The sequence below is a fragment of the Nannobrachium achirus genome, assembly GCF_963921795.1.
Source record: "Nannobrachium achirus genome assembly, contig: SCAFFOLD_498, whole genome shotgun sequence".
NCBI classification, from domain to species: domain Eukaryota; kingdom Metazoa; phylum Chordata; class Actinopteri; order Myctophiformes; family Myctophidae; genus Nannobrachium; species Nannobrachium achirus.
Window position 1 is genome coordinate 16,360 of NW_027664578.1, and position 18,315 is coordinate 34,674.

At 42.0% G+C, this 18,315-nt stretch overlaps 1 protein-coding gene across 1 annotated transcript; it reads right to left on the reverse strand.

Moving 5' to 3' along the window:
* Window positions 1-3,802: 3,802 nt before the first annotated feature.
* LOC308280919 (heat shock factor protein 4-like) lies at window positions 3,803-18,308 on the reverse strand (the record flags this gene model as incomplete). The annotated part of the gene is made up of 8 exons (XM_080755221.1): window positions 3,803-9,627; window positions 9,860-9,945; window positions 11,030-11,095; window positions 11,318-11,432; window positions 12,485-12,721; window positions 13,755-13,873; window positions 16,006-16,105; window positions 18,214-18,308. The coding sequence occupies 7 exons, from the start codon at window positions 18,306-18,308 to the stop codon at window positions 9,886-9,888; spliced, it is 792 nt and encodes a 263-aa protein (XP_080611347.1). The 3' UTR covers window positions 3,803-9,627; window positions 9,860-9,885.
* Window positions 18,309-18,315: the final 7 nt, after the last annotated feature.

Here is an 18,315-nt window from a genome sequence, read left to right on the forward strand (position 1 = left end):
AAGATGGTATATCATCTCCACAATAGCTCATCTTTATATACAGCTCTTCTAAGTACCCAAAGTCGCTTTACAGAAAGGTCTACAGTAGCATAATATGGTCATAGGCTAAATAAACAAACGTGTTGTTCAAATTCTGGGTTTAGCCTATTTGACAGCATAAAGACATTCATTCAAAGACATTCATTCTCTCTAAATCGCGGGGCATCGTCGGGGTAAGAATGGCGTTTCAGGTTTTATATCAATCATATTTATACAGCGCCTCGCACTTCAAACAGACAGCAAAAGACGGACAATATTAAATCCTGTTGGTTATTGATTAATCACCAGATTAGAGAGATGAGAGCGACTCGAGGTGAGCGTGGTTCATTCAGTATAAAAATCCGTCTCACTAGCGAAAGTTGTGTTTCAAATCGTCTCCGTTGACTGGCTGGTTATATAACTTGACTGACACAAAGTAGGCTATTTATAAACAGACTTGTGTGGATGACAGAGACATATAAGTGAAATCCTGATCAGCGACACGCGCTGAATTGTTTGTGCATTCTCCTCTGCTCATGTTGTGTGTCTGACTGGCTGCTATGTGCGCAACAGCACAAGGCGAAAATGTTGGCGAATGTGGTTCGCGGCCCCAGCAGGAGCGGAATTGGGACGGTCCTTGCACCAAGGAGCGCTCCAAGCCTCTCTGGCGCATTTTAAAACTCGCTCGCTCATGCTCGTATTCAAAACATTGTATTCTTATTCTTATAGTCCTACTCTTATTAAAAATAAAAGGCAAATAAGAGCAGGTGATTATTCTTCTTTATTTTTTGCACATGAGAGTGGTGATAACCCGCCCGCCCGCCGCCCGCCAATTGAGTCTGAAACCTTGACCCACCCGCCCCATTGCGGGCGGGTTGGCGGGCGGGTGGGGGCACCGGGTCGGCCCGCGCATCACTACTGGGGGGGCTATGGGGGAGCTGGCTTTTTTTAGAGCAGGGGCCAATGGATTTTGGCAACAAACAAAAATGAATAATACTAATATGACAAAACAGAGATTCTCTCGCTTAGAGTAAAACAGGTGATCGAATAGGGTTTTTGTGAGGCTAAAGATGCTTTCCAGCATAAAAAGTACAGTTTTATAGTATGGTTTACATAGAAGTCAGTCAATTGTCTTTCACATATTCATATACAGTATATTTAATTTATTTGTTTGTTCCTTAAATATTTTTCATCACAATTGGGTGCGTGGGGGGGGGGGGGTGTTCACCAGGGGGAGCTAACGCCCCTCCCTGGTGCCGCCCCTGCAAGTGGCTAAATAAGTATCTTTTGAGACACAATAAGCCCATTCCCAAAATGCCCCGCAATCTTTCATGGGCAGATGTGACTTATGGGGGCTGGTGTAAATAGTAATAAAGACTTAAAAAAAGGCTTAAATCACTCTCCCCCTCCGTTTCTTGTGTATTCCTGCGGTCCTTATGTACTACTATGCATGGTACTTTATTGTGTCTAAAAAGACATATTTAGCCACTTGTACGCATGCCCCCACCCACTGAAAATCAAAATACTAAAATTGCTAAAACAATAGAAAGCAGTAAATGAAAACATTTCAACACTCTGCATCTTTTATTTTCTCTATAATTACAATCTAAAATATGAACCCTTGTTGTAAAAAAAACAAAGTTGTCCTTTAAGTGGTCGAGAACATGGTGCCAACAACCCCAGTAAAGATGGATGTTGTCTAATGTTGCTATTAGACATTCTTAGACAGTGACTACATGGCTAACACTCTCAGGCTGATGGCTGGTTAAAAGGACTGAAATCTAATTGTAAGGGCTCACAAATGGAATAGAGCCTGCATCACAGCAGTAATAGGAGAGGATAGAGATGCAGTTTCAATAATACAAGGAAACGACTGTAGAAGGAGAGAATCCAACGAGAGTTTAGAGGAGAGGCAATGATGTTTGAGGCAGTCCAACTTCCTTCTGAATTTGTGTAGGCCTATGTTGTTTGCCTGTGCACCTGTCCAAGTGCACATACAAGTACTAACTCTCGCAGCCGACATTCTTTTGGAAAGTTTTCATCTGTAGGCCTAATGACATTCCCAATAACGACTGCAGATTGAAAGTGGATCTTATATCCTCATTTAGCCTTGACACAAGGCGTTGTTTTCCTATTTAAAAGTCACGGGTGTCAGGAAAGGTGCTGTTGAAAGTGTTAATCAACACAGCACCTCAGCCTTTTGGGATGCTAAAATAAGAGGTAATATAGGGAAGGTTTCACCAAGTCTGTTAACAACATACTGTACAAGGGCTTAAACACAACCATATGACACTGAACAGCTACACAAAACCCAAACAAACCCAAACAATTTAGTACAAACAGGGATCTACAACGCTTAATGACATGAGTGTGTGTGTGTGTGTGTGTGTGTGTGTGTGTGTGTGTGTGTGTGTGTGTGTGTGTGTGTGTGTGTGTGTGTGTGTGTGTGGCACACGTACGTGTGCGCATGCTGTAAAGGATGTTTGGAATATGTTGGTAATACTGTGTGTTAAGGCTATGGATCTGTTATGACACCAGCCTGGTGTCATAACGGATCCATAGCCTTAACACACAACTCACAATGCTTCCTCAGAAATGACGAAATAATTATTTAATCATTTCTGAGGAAGCATTGTGACATTACTACATGGAGGAGTGATGGCAAAATTGATTAAGGAGGACGAGACTTTTCTCATATATTTTTCTTTTGACTGCCATAACCAATATTGCTTGAAAGAAAACTTGAGCTTAATCTCATTCCGCACCCACATACTTGTTCAGAGTGCAACTGAGGGCTCTGCATTAAGGCCTAGAATTATTGAATGTTTTAACCAGTGAAAAATAGCAGATATACAAGCTCACAGCGCGGCACCGAGTGCCGCGCTGCGAGCTTGTAGATCTGCTATTTTTGAAAAAGTCGTGAAAATGTGTGCAAATCTTTGATATGTATTTTCAAAGCGAACATTTGTAACTCAAATTTTGCTTCTGGGGGGGTCCCTGGAACTATAATATTTTGAGATATGAATATTTTTTTACAGGGGTCTTTCACATGAAAAGGTTTGAGAACCACTGACATAGCAGTCTCTCAAGAACAGACTAACTGAGCTCCATTTAAGTGAAAAGGACCTTTTCTTTGACGATGGCTAAGCCAGATTGCTGACAAAGAAACATAGGTTTTTAAACATGCACAGAAACCAACTGCGTATCACAGTCTCTGATTTATTTTACTTTTATTGCATTTTTAACAACTTTAATATTGTCATTTCATACATCCATGGCATACATGTTCAGTTTCATTGTGACTCTCTGTAACAATACATAGTCATTGCAAAAAGCCATTAAAAACAATTCACATTTTCAGAAACTTTCCCAAAAGCATCTCAGCAGCAGTAAGAGCAGTTCCTACCACTTTTTGTGGTCACATGTTCAGATACTGGATTCTGATTGGCTTAAAACAGTGGTAAATTATCAGTCAACAACTTTGAGTTGGCTCATGGACCCCGCCCACAGAAACAATTAATGATTGTAACTAAATAACCTTGCAAGTTACAACTGTGTTTTCTTTCATTTATATGGTAGAAGTGGTAGAAAAGCAATTTACCATTCGAGGGTCGTGGGTTGTTGGCTGATTTACCACTGTTTCAGGGTTGTTTGGCACTCAGCTTTGCCTCGTGCCACAACCCTGAAACAGTGGTAAATCAGCCAACAACCCACGACCCTCTCATGGTAAATGGCTTACATCTTTGTCCAGTCATTCAAACCAGAAGAGAGACGGACTGCTAAACCTGCTCTACTGACACTTTCTTTGGCAGATTCTTGGGCTTTGGTTGTGCCATCCACTTTCAACCTGGCATCCCTATTTTGGGCATGTTATTATATAGGTGAAAATAGTAAAAAAAAAAAAAAAAAAAAAAAAAAAAAGAAAGAAAGAAAACGCTATTTGTTGTACAAGAAAGTATAGGGCTTAAGTGGTTATGTGTGCATATCTGGTATTGTGTAGGTTTTGCTGATGTATTGAATTTTTTTTTTTACTGTGGTATACATATACCAGTGGTTCTCAACCTGTGGGTCCCCCCATGATTATTATTATTATTATTTATTTATTTTTTTGGGGGGGGGATAGTGACAATTTAAGGACTTTTAAGACCCTTTTAATACCTAAAAAAAAGAAAGAAAGGAAAGAAAAAAGACCATTACTGCATCAAAAGTAATCAACAAACTATACTATAAAAACTGGTCAAACATTGGTCAAATTGTCAAAAAGTGTGAAAATAGCTTGTAGATCAGCTATTTTCACAATAGTTATCTGTTGAACCAAGTCAAACAAAATGTAATGCCTCAACTCCTACAATTCCAAGCGCTTGTCAGGGTGGAAGGTCCCCAGTTCAAATATGATTACAGTATTTTGGGGAGACCCCGGTTCAAATATGATTATTTTGAGGGGTCGCGGCCTGAAAAGGTTGAGAACCAGTGGTGGAAAAAGTACTACAAATTTTGACTTAAGTAAAAGTATCAATACTGCAATACAGAAATACTCTGTTACAAGTTAAAGTCCAGAATTCAAACTGTACTTGAGTAAAAGTACCGTACTTAAAGCACCAAAAGTAAAAGTATAGCAGATCTACAAGCGATGCGACGAGCTTGTAGATTGGCTATTTTCAAACAGCCTAGGTATAAAATAGGGCTAAAAGTGTTTAAAATAATAATAATTCTTATTCTACATGTTCTAATGTTATGTCTCTGTATGCTGAGATGCCTTTGAGGGTTAAATGTTGTTACAGCAGAGAACTATGGATTCAACACACAAAAATACTTCCATTATAAATCCGCAATCCTGACAAGCGTAATGTCATTTGAACACACATCCAATCATTCCCAGTGCAAATTAATAAAATAAAAACAACAATAAATTGAGAACACAACAGTGTGTGTGTATGTGTGTGCACTGTGCACGCGCATGTGTGTGTGCGTGTGTGTTTAGGCTATGTGTATCACTCCATGGGGGAAAACCCCTTCAACACTCATATTATGAAAGTAAAGAAGAACAAGAATACATGCTATGTCTAAAATGTACTGGATACTGTCAAATATCATACAATGAGTATTTTTAGTGCAATTCATGTGTGGTACACCACAGTCCATTTGTTTGTCTGTCTGTCAAGCATACACACACACAGAGGAAGGTCTGCTAGTAAAATTGCTAATCCTTAAAAAATGTAAGTGGCATGCTGCATTTGCAATTAAAGGAAATTCATCATATACAGAGTGCCACATATTTTGTGTAATGTGTATAAAATACAATATCATGTTGGCTGGACTTCAAATCCAAATAGGATTTCCTCTAAATACATCATAATAAAAATAATTATGATAATGACCACAACTTGTGATAAAACATTAATTACACTATTTACCTGTGGGTTGCATTGTCATATGTCATCATGCAACAGATATCAGCAGTACATGAATTTAGAAAGTTTTACAGGACTATAATCTTGCCATTTTGGCAGCACAGGCGTCATAACCTGACCGTGGACTCATCTACACAACCACACAGGGGCGTCACAAGGGGGGGGAAAGTGAGACTGAGTTACTAGGGGCCCAAGGTGGAGGGGCCTTAATTATTTTATACTTTAGCTATTGAAAAATAGCAGATATACAAGCTCACAGCGCAGCACTCACTCTGCTATTTTTTTAAAGTCACAATAATGTGTGCAAATCTTTGAATATAATGTATTCTTTAAGCGAACATTTGCTACTCAAATTTTGCTTCTGGGGGGTCCCTGGAACTAGTGGTAAATATTTTGAGATGGGAAAGGTTTTTTTTTTCAAAAAACCTTAGAAGGATTTGAAATATTCAAAGACTTACACAAACGTTCACAATTTTTCAAAAATAGCAGATCTACAAGCTCGCAGCGTGGCACTCTGTGCCGCGCTGTGAGCTTGTATATCTGTGTTTTTCAATAGTTAGAGCACAACATAATGCGTAATAGTGTGTTCCCGGTCTAAATGGGTTAAACCCCCTCACCTATGAAGAACATTCATGGGGGGCCTGCAGTGAATCCTTGTACCCAGGGCCCAGAATTTGGTGCGACACCCCTGGCTATACAACCACACACTGTTACTGTCCCATATACATTCCTATGGTCATCTTTACGTATTGCAACTTTGTGAGTTCTCTCAATTTCCAAATAGTATTGCACGGCAGAGTATCTTCAGCACTGGGACAAAGGTTCCCCAGAAAACTGTCCAAGTTCATCTATGAACCATGGGCCTGTAATCAGAGTTAGTCAAGGTGTAACAGGTGAACAATGTAATAACATCCTCTGTGTTCAATTAACACAGAGAGTGTACAAATGTAACCAAGTGGATGGGTCCATTTGGTTACATTTATACACACTCTCAGAGTTACAAATGGATAAATTAACAGTGAGGAGTTTACTGTGTAGGTGTGTAGGCTGTACGTATCAGGACTGTAGAAAACTGATGGAAGCTGTAATATGTTGTAGTTGATTAAAATAAACAGTAGCAGATCATATATACTTGGGAAGATGGACTCTTGTTAAATTAAATCAATCCAATTACATACATGAGTTTCAGTAAGTAGCAAGGAAGGAGTCCTGAATCTGTATGTGTGCAGGTTGGTCTTCAGACCGTTACATCTGGAGTGGCAGTAAATCTCTAGATTTACTGCCACTCCAGATGTGACTAGTGCAGTGGTTTTCAACCAGTGGTCCGGGGACAACCAGTGGTCCTTGAGGGGATTCCAGGTGGTCCCCAGCTAAATGATGGAGAGTTCATTTTGTTCCGTAGCTCAAATGCCGTTATAAACAATGGAACTTGATATGAAAAAGGATGAAAACCACTGCTCTAGTGGACCTAGTGGTATTTTATCCACATGGACCCTACTGTCCATATTCCCGGGTAGGGATGTCTCGATCATGTTTTTTTTGCTCCCGATCCCAATCCCGATCACATATTTTTGCTCCCGATTCGATCCCGATCCTTCCCGCTCCGATCTTTCGGCAATGCATTAAGGAAAACGAAAAGAAAAGATGCTTTTATGTTGTCTGTTAAGGTTGTTTTTTTAATTTAAATAACAGTATTCATTCTATCCAAGCTTCTTTTTTCACTTAGTGCAGCATTGTATCAAAACAAATTAAAAAGCTCATCAGCTTATATATTTTTTAAATATATAAAGACAAGGTTTTTCCCGGTCTTTTTCTCCAGATTCCGATCTTTTAAAATCGTCCGCGATCTCTCCGATTTATGATCTCCCGATCCGACATCCCTATTCCCGGGTGAACATTCAGCGAAAATAGAAGATCTACAAGCTCACAATGGAATGACGCACCACATTGTGAGCTTGTACTGTAGATTTTCACAGAAGAGATATAGGGGAAAAGGGCCAGACCAAGTGTAGACACCTGGCAGACCCCAGTAAGTATACAGTATAGGGTTTAAATGGTTAAAGAACAGTGTTTTAGTTGATGCATGATGATTAGAATTACACAAATACTTATAATATAAATATTATATTGTAATTAAGCATGATTTATCAAAATGCATGTGCACATTCTGTTTAATGGGAATGTACAGTACTATACGCATTGAAAACCCTCTTCACTGCAAACCGTTCAAGGACAAGTCTTTGGTAGCTAAGTGGCCAGATGCTGCTAAATGATTCATATCAATATTTTGGACGCAGCACCTAAAATAAGAGTTAAGTACAGTATCTGCAGGGCCTGTATGGAGTGTGAATACAAATGGCTTTCACCACACATCTCTCCTGACTCATTGGCAGATCTCTATGCATATTGTTGTTTTCGGGTGGAAACCTTGTATGTCCAAAACCGTTCGTTTTGTATTTATGTTTTAAAAATGATTTAAACTAGTGAAAACAGCCGATCTACAAAGCACACAACGTGAGGCGTTGTGTGCTTGTAGATGTGCTGTGTGCTTGCAGATCTGCTGTTTTCACTAGTTTTGTGAGACGGTCTTGTATGATGAAGCAGGGCTTTACTTACAAAAAAACATACACAACATTCGAAACTTGGAGATACAAGGTTTCTGCCCGACAGTGACGATATGAGTCAACCAACTCACAGTCGTTATACACATACGGTACTGTACATCCAGTTCTTATAAAATGGGTTGTGGGCTGATTTCTGTTGGGAGCCCCCACCTGATAAGTGTAGTAACATGTTAAAATGACCGTGGGAACACATTTAAGGTTAAACAACCCCAGTTATACAGATCAGTGGCTCTCATAGACAACAGCATACATGCAATTTCACTTTGGCAATGCAGTGATAAAATGCTGGTCACTTGCAAAGGGAGAATATACAGTATCGTCTGTTGCCATAAATAAGGAAATTAGTGATACAAATTGTGCAAAAAAGCAAATGTATGGTGTCCTCACATTTCTGTCAAATGAGAAATCCATATTCTTATTTATTTGACCCCTCACATTAAAATGGACAGAAGAGAAGTAACACTATGTCTATATGGAAAACCTGTGCAAAGATACATTTGAGAATTGGTGCTATTTTAATCACTATCTTTACCATGGTAAGCCAAGAACAAAAGGCATCTCAGTGGAGTTTGCTGTGTCTTGAAAACATATTTTTGCTCCTTACAAAAGAACACCCTTTTTTTCTTATATATATTTTTTCTCCTCCATAATTTTTTCAAGGGCATCGATTTTTGTAATGCTAGAGTCTGGTGTGGTAGTATATGAGATGCCCATGGTCTGTCTTTAAACAGACTCGAAATTGGGCACGTAACATGTTCTGTAATACTTTAACGTACAGTATGTATGTATTTTATATATATATATAGGCCTATATATTTATATATAGGCCTATATATTCTGTATACAAGAACACCAGGTTATTTATAGGAAGAAAAATTCAGCTCTACAAGCAAAGGCTCGCTCACACAAAGACTAAAGTGCTTACAAACTGGAGCCAGGGGCGCAGCTTTTGCAGTCTCCAGCTGGCGTAATGGTCAAGACTAATGGAATCTGGTAATTATAGTGCTTTTCATATCACAAACCCCACTTTTGGTGAGTGCAGTCATCAGATTGGATGATTGGTCTGCTTCTAAGTATCACAGGTCACTCCAGTTGGCCCTGGGTATGAAGTTCTTCCCATCGCTGGGAAGAAGGCCTTCCCATTGGTCGAGGTATCCAGCCGATTGGCCTATCAGGTTGTCTCCCCACTGAAACGCTCAACGTCAGTGGTGGAAGACATAATAATTCCAAAGCGTCTCCGAAACATAGGAGCCAGGAAGATGTTTCCAAAGCAGTGTCTGGCCCAGTCTGTCCACCCTCTGTCCTCAGACGGTGGCCACGCCCACAGAGCTATTTGATGATTGGTCCACACAGTCAGTGACCAAGAAATACAGGACTTGAGATGTTGAGGTCAATTTCCAAAATAAGAAGATTTGATTGGCCTTTAATTGCTGTCTCGTCTAGGTATTGCACAATATGCCAGAATCGTGGAATCAACACTATTGAGTCTCTGAGGGGCAGTGGTATCTTCTGTAGCCTGAGGATAAGAAGACAAGGAAGATGATGGCCATTCTCCAGGCTTACAGTATATCCACCTGTGGATGCACAGAAACAGGCAGGGCTCAGTAGCAAAGAACATGTCGTTTGGGAACACAGAATTCCTCACAACCACAAGATGTAGATGTGTGGTCAACCCAGAGTAGTGCCCTCTGTCCATATTGATATGATTATTCAGCCAAGTAACTGTTAGTCCAACTATATGTCCACCTCTTCAGCTACAGTACTGCCACGCCAATACCTAATCTGAAATCATTATGTTTTACTTACCAGCGTCAAGGCATGTGATTGGTCAATTATTGCTCTTCACAACCAGCAGTTGGGTAGGCCTCTGCGTCCTGGTTCTGAAACATGTACTATAGAGGGACAAATATCATTCGGTTGCTGTACTTCAGAGGATAACATTTACCAATTCATTCTCCTAAATGTAAACTTAGAAACCTGCTGACCACTTGGCTGATTGCGACCGTAGGTCACAGTTTATTGTGAAACCCGGCAGTTTTGGGGGCTTTTATGCCTTTATTGGAAGGGACAGTAGACTGACCGGAAATGCGGGAGAGATGGGGAGTGACATGCGGCAAAGGTCGTCCGGATCAGGAATCGAACCGGCAACGCCGCCAGGCTCAATGCCTATCTGGCAATGCCTATATGTGGTATGCGCCTGGACCAGTAGGCCGGTGGACGCCTTAACAGAATCCCTTTTATGCCCATATATGGAGATCCTTATGTCATCAATATTAAGCCCATATCTGGGAATGCCAATATACATATTGTGTCAGTACTCAGTATATCCAGTGTGGCTGCCGCAACACGAGTCACACTTGCAAATGAATTCCGTCCTTGTCCCTTGTATACCCATATATGGAGATTCCTGGTGTCATCAATATTAAGCCCATAGCTTGGAATGGCCATATATGGACATATTGTGTGAATCTCATGTGGTCTATAACATAAGACATCTATGATGTCAGACGTCATATCTATATCTGGGGAAATATCCACATTTGTCCTGGTTATCTCATCTGGTTTTCTTAATCTACTGTATTAACCAACTTCTTTGATCCGGTGTTGGTTATAGCTGTTCATGTTTTGTCAGTATGATCCTTGGTCATTAATATTATTATCATGTGTTATATCACGGTAGTGCAATTAAGTGTTGGTTTACAAATACAGTATGCTGTTATTTGAATCATTCAGCATCCTTAGGACTTAAAATTTGTGTCAAAATGGACCTGTAAGTTTATGGGTTCTTACTTTAAGGTTTAGTAGACAGGTTTGTGTTGGCCCTAGACCATACTAAAGTAGACCATATATTGTTCCTTACATTTTGAAAGGTTTTGTGCGCCACAATAGCCAATCTTCAAGTTCACGCAATGCAACACTATTTTCAGCGCACCACGCGGTCATATGATGGAGCATAAATTATGCATTAGGACTCACTGATTTAAGGTTGGACTCCATCTCAGTAAAGTTCCATTCGGTCAAAGGCAGGCTTAAATTGAAGGGCTACAAAGAAAGAAAGAAAGAAAGAAGGAAAGAAAGAAAGAAAGAAACAGAGAGAAGAATGATATAAACAAAACTGTGTGTGTGTGCTTGTGCATGTGCACGTGCTTGTGTGTGTGTGTGTGTGTGTGTGTGTGTGTGTGTGTGTGTGTGTGTGTGTGTGTGTGTGTGTGTGTGTGTGTGTGTGTGTGCGTGCGCGCGCGTGTGCATAGTGTGTGTACTGACATCCATAGCAGCAGCTCCAGCTTCCACAGTGGTCTGTTGATGGCTCCTCAGTAGCAGCTGCTGCAGGTCCTCTAGGCTCATGTCTACATTCTCTGCTGGATCACAAACCTCCGTCCTTCATGCACACACGCGCACACACACACACACACACACACACACACACACACACACACACACACACACACACACACACACACACACACACACACACACACACACACGCTCAAGTAAAGCCCTTTGCACACAGGACAGTTGCGTTTTTTTCGTTTGCGGCATGAATAAAACGCATTGGATTTGGTGTGCAAGGCTGTGCGGAATCGGCGCTGCGGATCCAAAAAGGAGTCATAAAAGGAGTGATGAGTTTTTTACCGCATGCGACAAGACGCACGAATCGAACTGGGTTCGATCGAGAAAAAAACGCACGGCGGCAGCCACTCATTGTTTTCTTTTCAAAAAATTATATTGTCCGTTTTATCCGTGCGGTTAAACGCGCCTGTGTGCAAAGGGCTTAAGAGTGTGTAGGCAACTCATTTCAACTTTGCCTAAAGTAAAAATCAAAAAAAAGTAAGAAGTTGTTTTTATTGAGTTGAACACAGTTTCCCTCTGGTGGCTAAGCCATTTTGGGCAGAAAGTAATAAATATATCCCAAATAATAACTTGACATTATACAAACTAGAAAAACACAACTTCAGTCATGAATGAACGGTACAACTTGCAGGGTGCACAGCTCCAAAAAAGTTCCATAACAGAAAATGCTGCCAGCACTCACGCTATGTCCTTCAAGGACATCATTCAAGGTACTCACGAAGAGCGTCTGTGTCCTGCTGCCACCCTGAACTTAATGAACTTAAATGAATTGAGTACCTATTGAAGACATAACCTTGGTGCTGGCAGCATTTTCCTATTTCTCAAATATATTGTATATATAAACAAATCCAATATTCGAACAGACATGTGCATGAACAAACACTTGGACATGTTGTACTGTGCTGTATGTCCACAGACGTGCGTGCGTGCGTGTGTGTGTGTGTGTGTGTGTGTGTGTGTGTGTGTGTGTGTGTGTGTGTGCACGTGTGTACATGCACAGTCTGCACAAAGCACACCAATGCACGCATGTGACAGTGTGGCTGCGGCCATCTATTATACACATGTTAGTTTTATAGCTACCTGTCCAGAGCAGCTCTCTTGCTCGGCCGCCTCTCCCCCAGGGAAGCCACTGAGCCCCTTCCCTCCAGAACAGATTGTACCATTGCCACCGGGAGGACAGGGGGTTCTGAAGAGCACACATCGCAGGAGGAAGTCAGTGCTACGGCCTCTGCTCCTGCTCCTCCTCCTCCTGCTCTCCCTCCACCTCTTACTCCTGGACTCACTGGCTCCTCCTTGATCAGCATCGTGCACTTATCTCTATGGATACAAACCATATTCATCAGTGTTACTCAAAGGTTGGCCTTAGGTCAAAGACGGTCAGAAGCTGTCCTCTAGGGCCCAAGAGGCTATCCTGGGGCCTTAGAGAATGCCCAAGGCCTAGGGCCTCTGGGCACGTGATATTGTTCGACAACGGGATTCTACCAAGACCCACCCTGCCTGTGTTCGATTGGCTGAATGCAAGAACGAGAAAACAAGGAAGGACACAGCCCCCAGAAGAAAAGGAACATTCTAATACAGCCCAAAACCCTGTTCCAAGACCTGGCTTGGTGGCGTGCCTTGTTAGTCGTTGGACTCCCGAGTCCCGACCCCATACTCCGAGCAAGCTAAACGAGTGAGCCAAAAGTTGTGAAGCTGATTCAGCGCTGTTTGAGTTATGTACGCCTCAGAGACTGTCCTAGAACCTGTCTTTGAGCCAAAGAGGCTATCAAGGGGCCTAAGGGGCTGTCCTAGGGTCTCAGAGGTAATCTTAGGGCCAAAGGGGCTTTTCATAGTCCTCAGAGGCTAAGCTTGGGTCAAGTGCCTACATGTAAAAGAAGCCTCTATACATTTAATGATTCTGCTTTTTTGTGGTCATGACGAGAATAGTTTGGAAAGAACACATTTTCAAAGAAAAGGGTTTGACAACCAATTTACTGTATGTCAGCTGAAATAGAGTTTTACCGTAAAAACACCATTTTAGAAAGAAATTAAGAAAGCCTGCTGTGGTCACTGCAGTGCAGTAGTGCAACAGAACTATTGTTGTGTACCATGCATCCAGGGATTATCACTGACAACTGCATGGCACAGTATTGGCTAGATTTGTGTGCAATGGATAAAATATTTTATTCATAGCTAAATGAAAGAAACTCTTCAGTTGAGCTGTAAAAGGTTCCATTTACAGTACCCATTTGCTATGCTATTTTACTTGTCTAGGATGATTACATTGTATATGTATTTATTATAGAAATTGTGTCTCTTCATTTGAGGTGGAGATAATGTGATATTGTGATCGTTCTCATACTGTGCTCACCTAGTCTCCTCAGGTTGCATCTGGATAGACATACTTGGCTGGGACATGTCAGTGACATCTGAAATGATTGGTCCCCCAGTCAGCCCACCATTTGAGCAAGAGGCAGTTTCATTGGATGGCTGAAGAGCAAGAAGAGAGAGATAGTTGACTGGAAGGGAGAAGACTTTATGCTACTGTCTTGATGTGCTGTTTGACTACCAGGCTGACATTTACAAGTCTCTATTCTAGAGCATAATAGGACGTAAATTAGCATTTTAATCAGAAAAGCCCAGTGCTACAGTAAAGAATACATGTTGTTGTAACATTGTTGTGTGTATTTGGCTCAAGATCATACCTAAAATTGGAGTCTTGTCCAAATTGTCTGGCACAAAATGTCTCCCTCTAGTGTCGATGCAAGAAACACAACAACTGTAACCCAGTGCAATGTCTGTTTATAATTGGTCTCATTCTCCTATAGCTTTGATCTTTTCTCGCTTTACAACTCTACTCAGCTTAAATACTACAGATTAAAACAATCTCTTGTAAATGCACAAACCAGACCACGACAGAACAAGAGTGACCATGAGCTGATTTTGGGTTCAGGTTTTGTTGTCCTACCAACATCTTGCTGCAATGCTGCTTGAATGTAAGCCTCTACAGTATATCCTCGCTGTCTGGTGGAAACCTTGTGTGTCCAAAACCCATTACTTTTCAGGATTCAAATTCTAAAGTAGCAGATCTACAAGCTCAAAACGCGTTTCGAGCTTGTGGATCTGTTACTTTCGATACTTTCACGTGACGCTGTATTTGATCAAGTAGGGCATTCATTTACGAAAAACACAACAAGTAAAACATATGGAGATAAGAGGTTTCTGCCTGACAACGATATGATTAATGTGGCCGATAGGTAACCCTATTACTGATAGGTAACTCTATCAGCCTAACACCTCAAACCCTAACACCTCCAAGATACCCATGTACCTGACAAACTACTTCCTAAAGGTCAAGGATGTCCACTATCACAACACCAGAGGCAGCTCCACTAATAATGTTCAACCTAGATTCAACACAAAAAAGGCTCTAATTTGTTCTCCAGCTATACCACCAACATGTGGAACGCCTTTCCGCAGGCCTTAAAGGAGTGCAAATCTCTAGCCTCCTTCAAAATTGGTCTGAAAAGTCACCGTCAGACGGCTGCTACTCGAGACTTGTACATAGACTAAGCCCCCATGTTTCCACCCCCTCCCCATGCAAAGTACTCTGTTCTATCCGTCTTTCAATGAGATACATAAAATGGTTCCTTTATGCCGTAAAGCTTACTAGGATCTTTTTTTAGTTGACCTTGTACCAGGGATTTGTGCTGTTATGAAACTGTACTTTTTCCTATTGCAAACTTCTAATCAATTCTTCAATCAATCAATCAAACCCTAACCTTTTCCCTATGTTATAACAGCGAGCAACAGCCGGCGACACTAGTTGATAAAAATCTCTTATGTGGGTGTTCCTGCCGTCATTACCGAACGTCCTCCATTGGGTAAACAAAGCAACACATGAATTTGATTGGCTATCGCCGACGATTTTGTCCAAAAGACAAACTATTTTCATGTTTTTGGGCGACGTTCCTCCGCCCACTTTTCCACCATCGCCTCATCGCCTGCTATCGCCAGTAGTTGCCGGGTCCCATTATCAAATAGCGCACTTCCGGAAAATACGGCCGACCGTCGCCCGCTGTTGAAACGCACCGTTTGAGCACAGCCACAGACACCATAATGGCTCAACAGCAGGTGATCTTCGATCTTTCGACTATGAGTGTCGGCAGGTTAGCTACTCACCCGCGTCACGGTTACTGAGGTTAGGGTTAGGGTTTGGGTTAGGTTTAGGCATAGAGGTTAACATTCACCCACGTCGACAGGTTAGCTTTTCACCAGGTTAACATTCACTGTGTCGAAAGAATGGATCGTCGAACAGATGCTATTTTGCAATATCAACACGCTCCTTTGCTCTGACATACCTATGCAATATGCATAACAGTGTGCATAGCCTCGGGATCCAGGCATTTGATTACTGTGTGCATGGCGTGACCTTATCAAGATCCTCTTTACTTTGTATTTATGTCACCTAATATCATGACACACACTACTTCACACTATGATCTAACAGCTAGCTAATAATGGGTGAATCTGTTTTGGTGAATGAGGCTAAAGTATTCTAAATTAAAATTATAGTTAGATATGCTCATTTCCTTTTTGAGTGTAATACTGTGTTTCCATACCGACTGAATGTAGAAGGGCTCGTGGAGGGGCTCCATGGTGTGACTATGGCTGAACTTGGAGGCCGGAGGGCTGGGAGAGCCATCGTCCAACATCAGGGGCCTGTAGTATATAGTTGAATGAATAAGAATCAATAAAAAGGATTGATTATGTATGGTATTGGATAATCTATGATTCATCTATGGATGGTGTCAGTATACCACAGTAGATAATCTGTTGTTTTGCTGGTATTTCTTCACTGAGACACTAAATGATCTGATATCATGCATACTAGGAACATATTGTATTGTATAGTGTTGGCACATGTACATATAAATGCCATCTCCTGTTAGATCACTGTAGTGTGCAGGAATGCTTTATATTTGAACACACTAATCCACTAATCTGGTTTGAAAAATGTTTTGTTTTTTAACAATGTTAACATGGGGAGCAGACCTATATTCCCCTGGGAGATGATAAAAGGAAAGGACGGGGAAGGTGATAAGCTTGCACTAATTGCCATAATCCTCCCTCGGGAAGGAGTTCACCATCTTAAACATGGATGAAACACGGCCACCAAACACGGTTGCTGTCGATAGCTTGGGAGAATTCATTTCTGAGGAGACACTAGAGTCTGAAAACAGCGACTTTCGATGTTTCACAGAAAGGCTGCGTAATGGCAAGGCCAGCTGTGAGTGCGTTTTCAGCCTGCTCCCTCTCCTTACCAATGGAACATCCAATCTGGACGACTGTACCATTTTGCTCACGCATGACAATGTATATATAGGGCTTAAGTAGTTAATTGCCTTTGTATTAAATGAAGGCATACTATGGGTATGTGATAAACATTCATAGTTACCCTTGGTATCCAACCACATGCAACAACGAATGCTAGAGTGACGATTATGTACATATCTGGGTCTAATTATTATTTTTAGATATTCTTGGGGTATTTTCTGCCTTCATTGGATAGTACAGTGGAAGAGCTAGAAGAAACAGGGAGATACATTCAGCAAAGGTGGTCAGGCATTAGAGCCTAAGTACACCAGTAAGACTCCCTAATCGGGAGATAAGCGACCGTAGGTGGCTGATCTCCACAAATAGGGCAAACATTTGTTTTTCCAAAATCTTCCTGATCCATGTTGATGACATGAGTGTAGACATGCTGTGTAGTGATATTCGTGATTTTAGGGCAAAAACTGTAGGAGCAGTGTCCAAAAATGTGTTTTATAAATCGGCCTGAAGGTGGCGCTAGAATAGGGCCATGTGAGAAATGAGGGGTGGGGTGTCCGCGTTGCCTTGGCGGACGAATAGGTACCGGCCCCGGCTCTCCCGGACGCTCCTAGCCCGAGTTACGGCATTTTATGTGCGCTGCAGTGGCAGGGGGTCCTCCACTGGGGGCGCCAGCACTTTTGCATCCGTTCTGGAGCACCAGGAGTCGGTGGTCCCCGGGAATTCACCGTGAGCAGCCCCGTTGCGGTGGTCATTTGGTCATTTTTGCACATGTGGTCATTTTTTACATCTGGGGGTCCCCCAGGGACCTGGGGGTCCCTGGGGCTCCGGGGGTCCTTGGAGGTTGTATTTTGGCAGTCAAGGAGTCTGTGTGCAAAATCTGGCATGGATCGGGTCAACGGTTGCGGAGATATGAGCAGGGCAAAAGTGTGACTGACTGACTGACTGACTGACGCACAGACAGCCGGTGGAGGTTTTGGTAGTAAATGCGACCTACGGTCGCAATTATACAGTATGTGCCTTAAACCACTAGGCCAATGGGGCCCCATATCCGTGTCTAATCCAGTCATTTCAATACATCTCATTTCTAAAATGTTTAACTGCCTAGTGGTCTTCTTAATTGTACCACCCAAATCCACACAGTGTATGCAAGGCTGCCTTTTCTCACACTGGGCTTGATTCACCTGACACACAGTGACAACGCTGAGCCAGCACTTTTCACACACAGACAACAGCGGGGTCATGCACCCGTTTGTGCCTTCATTTGTGAATATGCGTGTGTGTGTGTGTGCGCGTGGGTGTGTGCGTGTGTTCCTGTGTGTATGTAACCTGACTCAGCAGTCATTTCCATTCACAGCATTTGTTCAGTGTGTCAGCTGAGTTAGCCCTTCCCTCTGCTCCTCTCTGACCCTGTTTGTCTCACTATTGTTGATTTGTTACTGTGTGTACGTGCGTGCGCGAGTGTGCGCGTGTGTGTGTGCGTGTGCGTGCATGCTCACAGTTTTCTCTTCAGGCCCACAGAGCTGGGCGTGTTGGACTGCATCTGGCTGAACAGAAACTGAATCAGCTGGCAAGGAAAGAAGAGGCACAGCATGAATCAG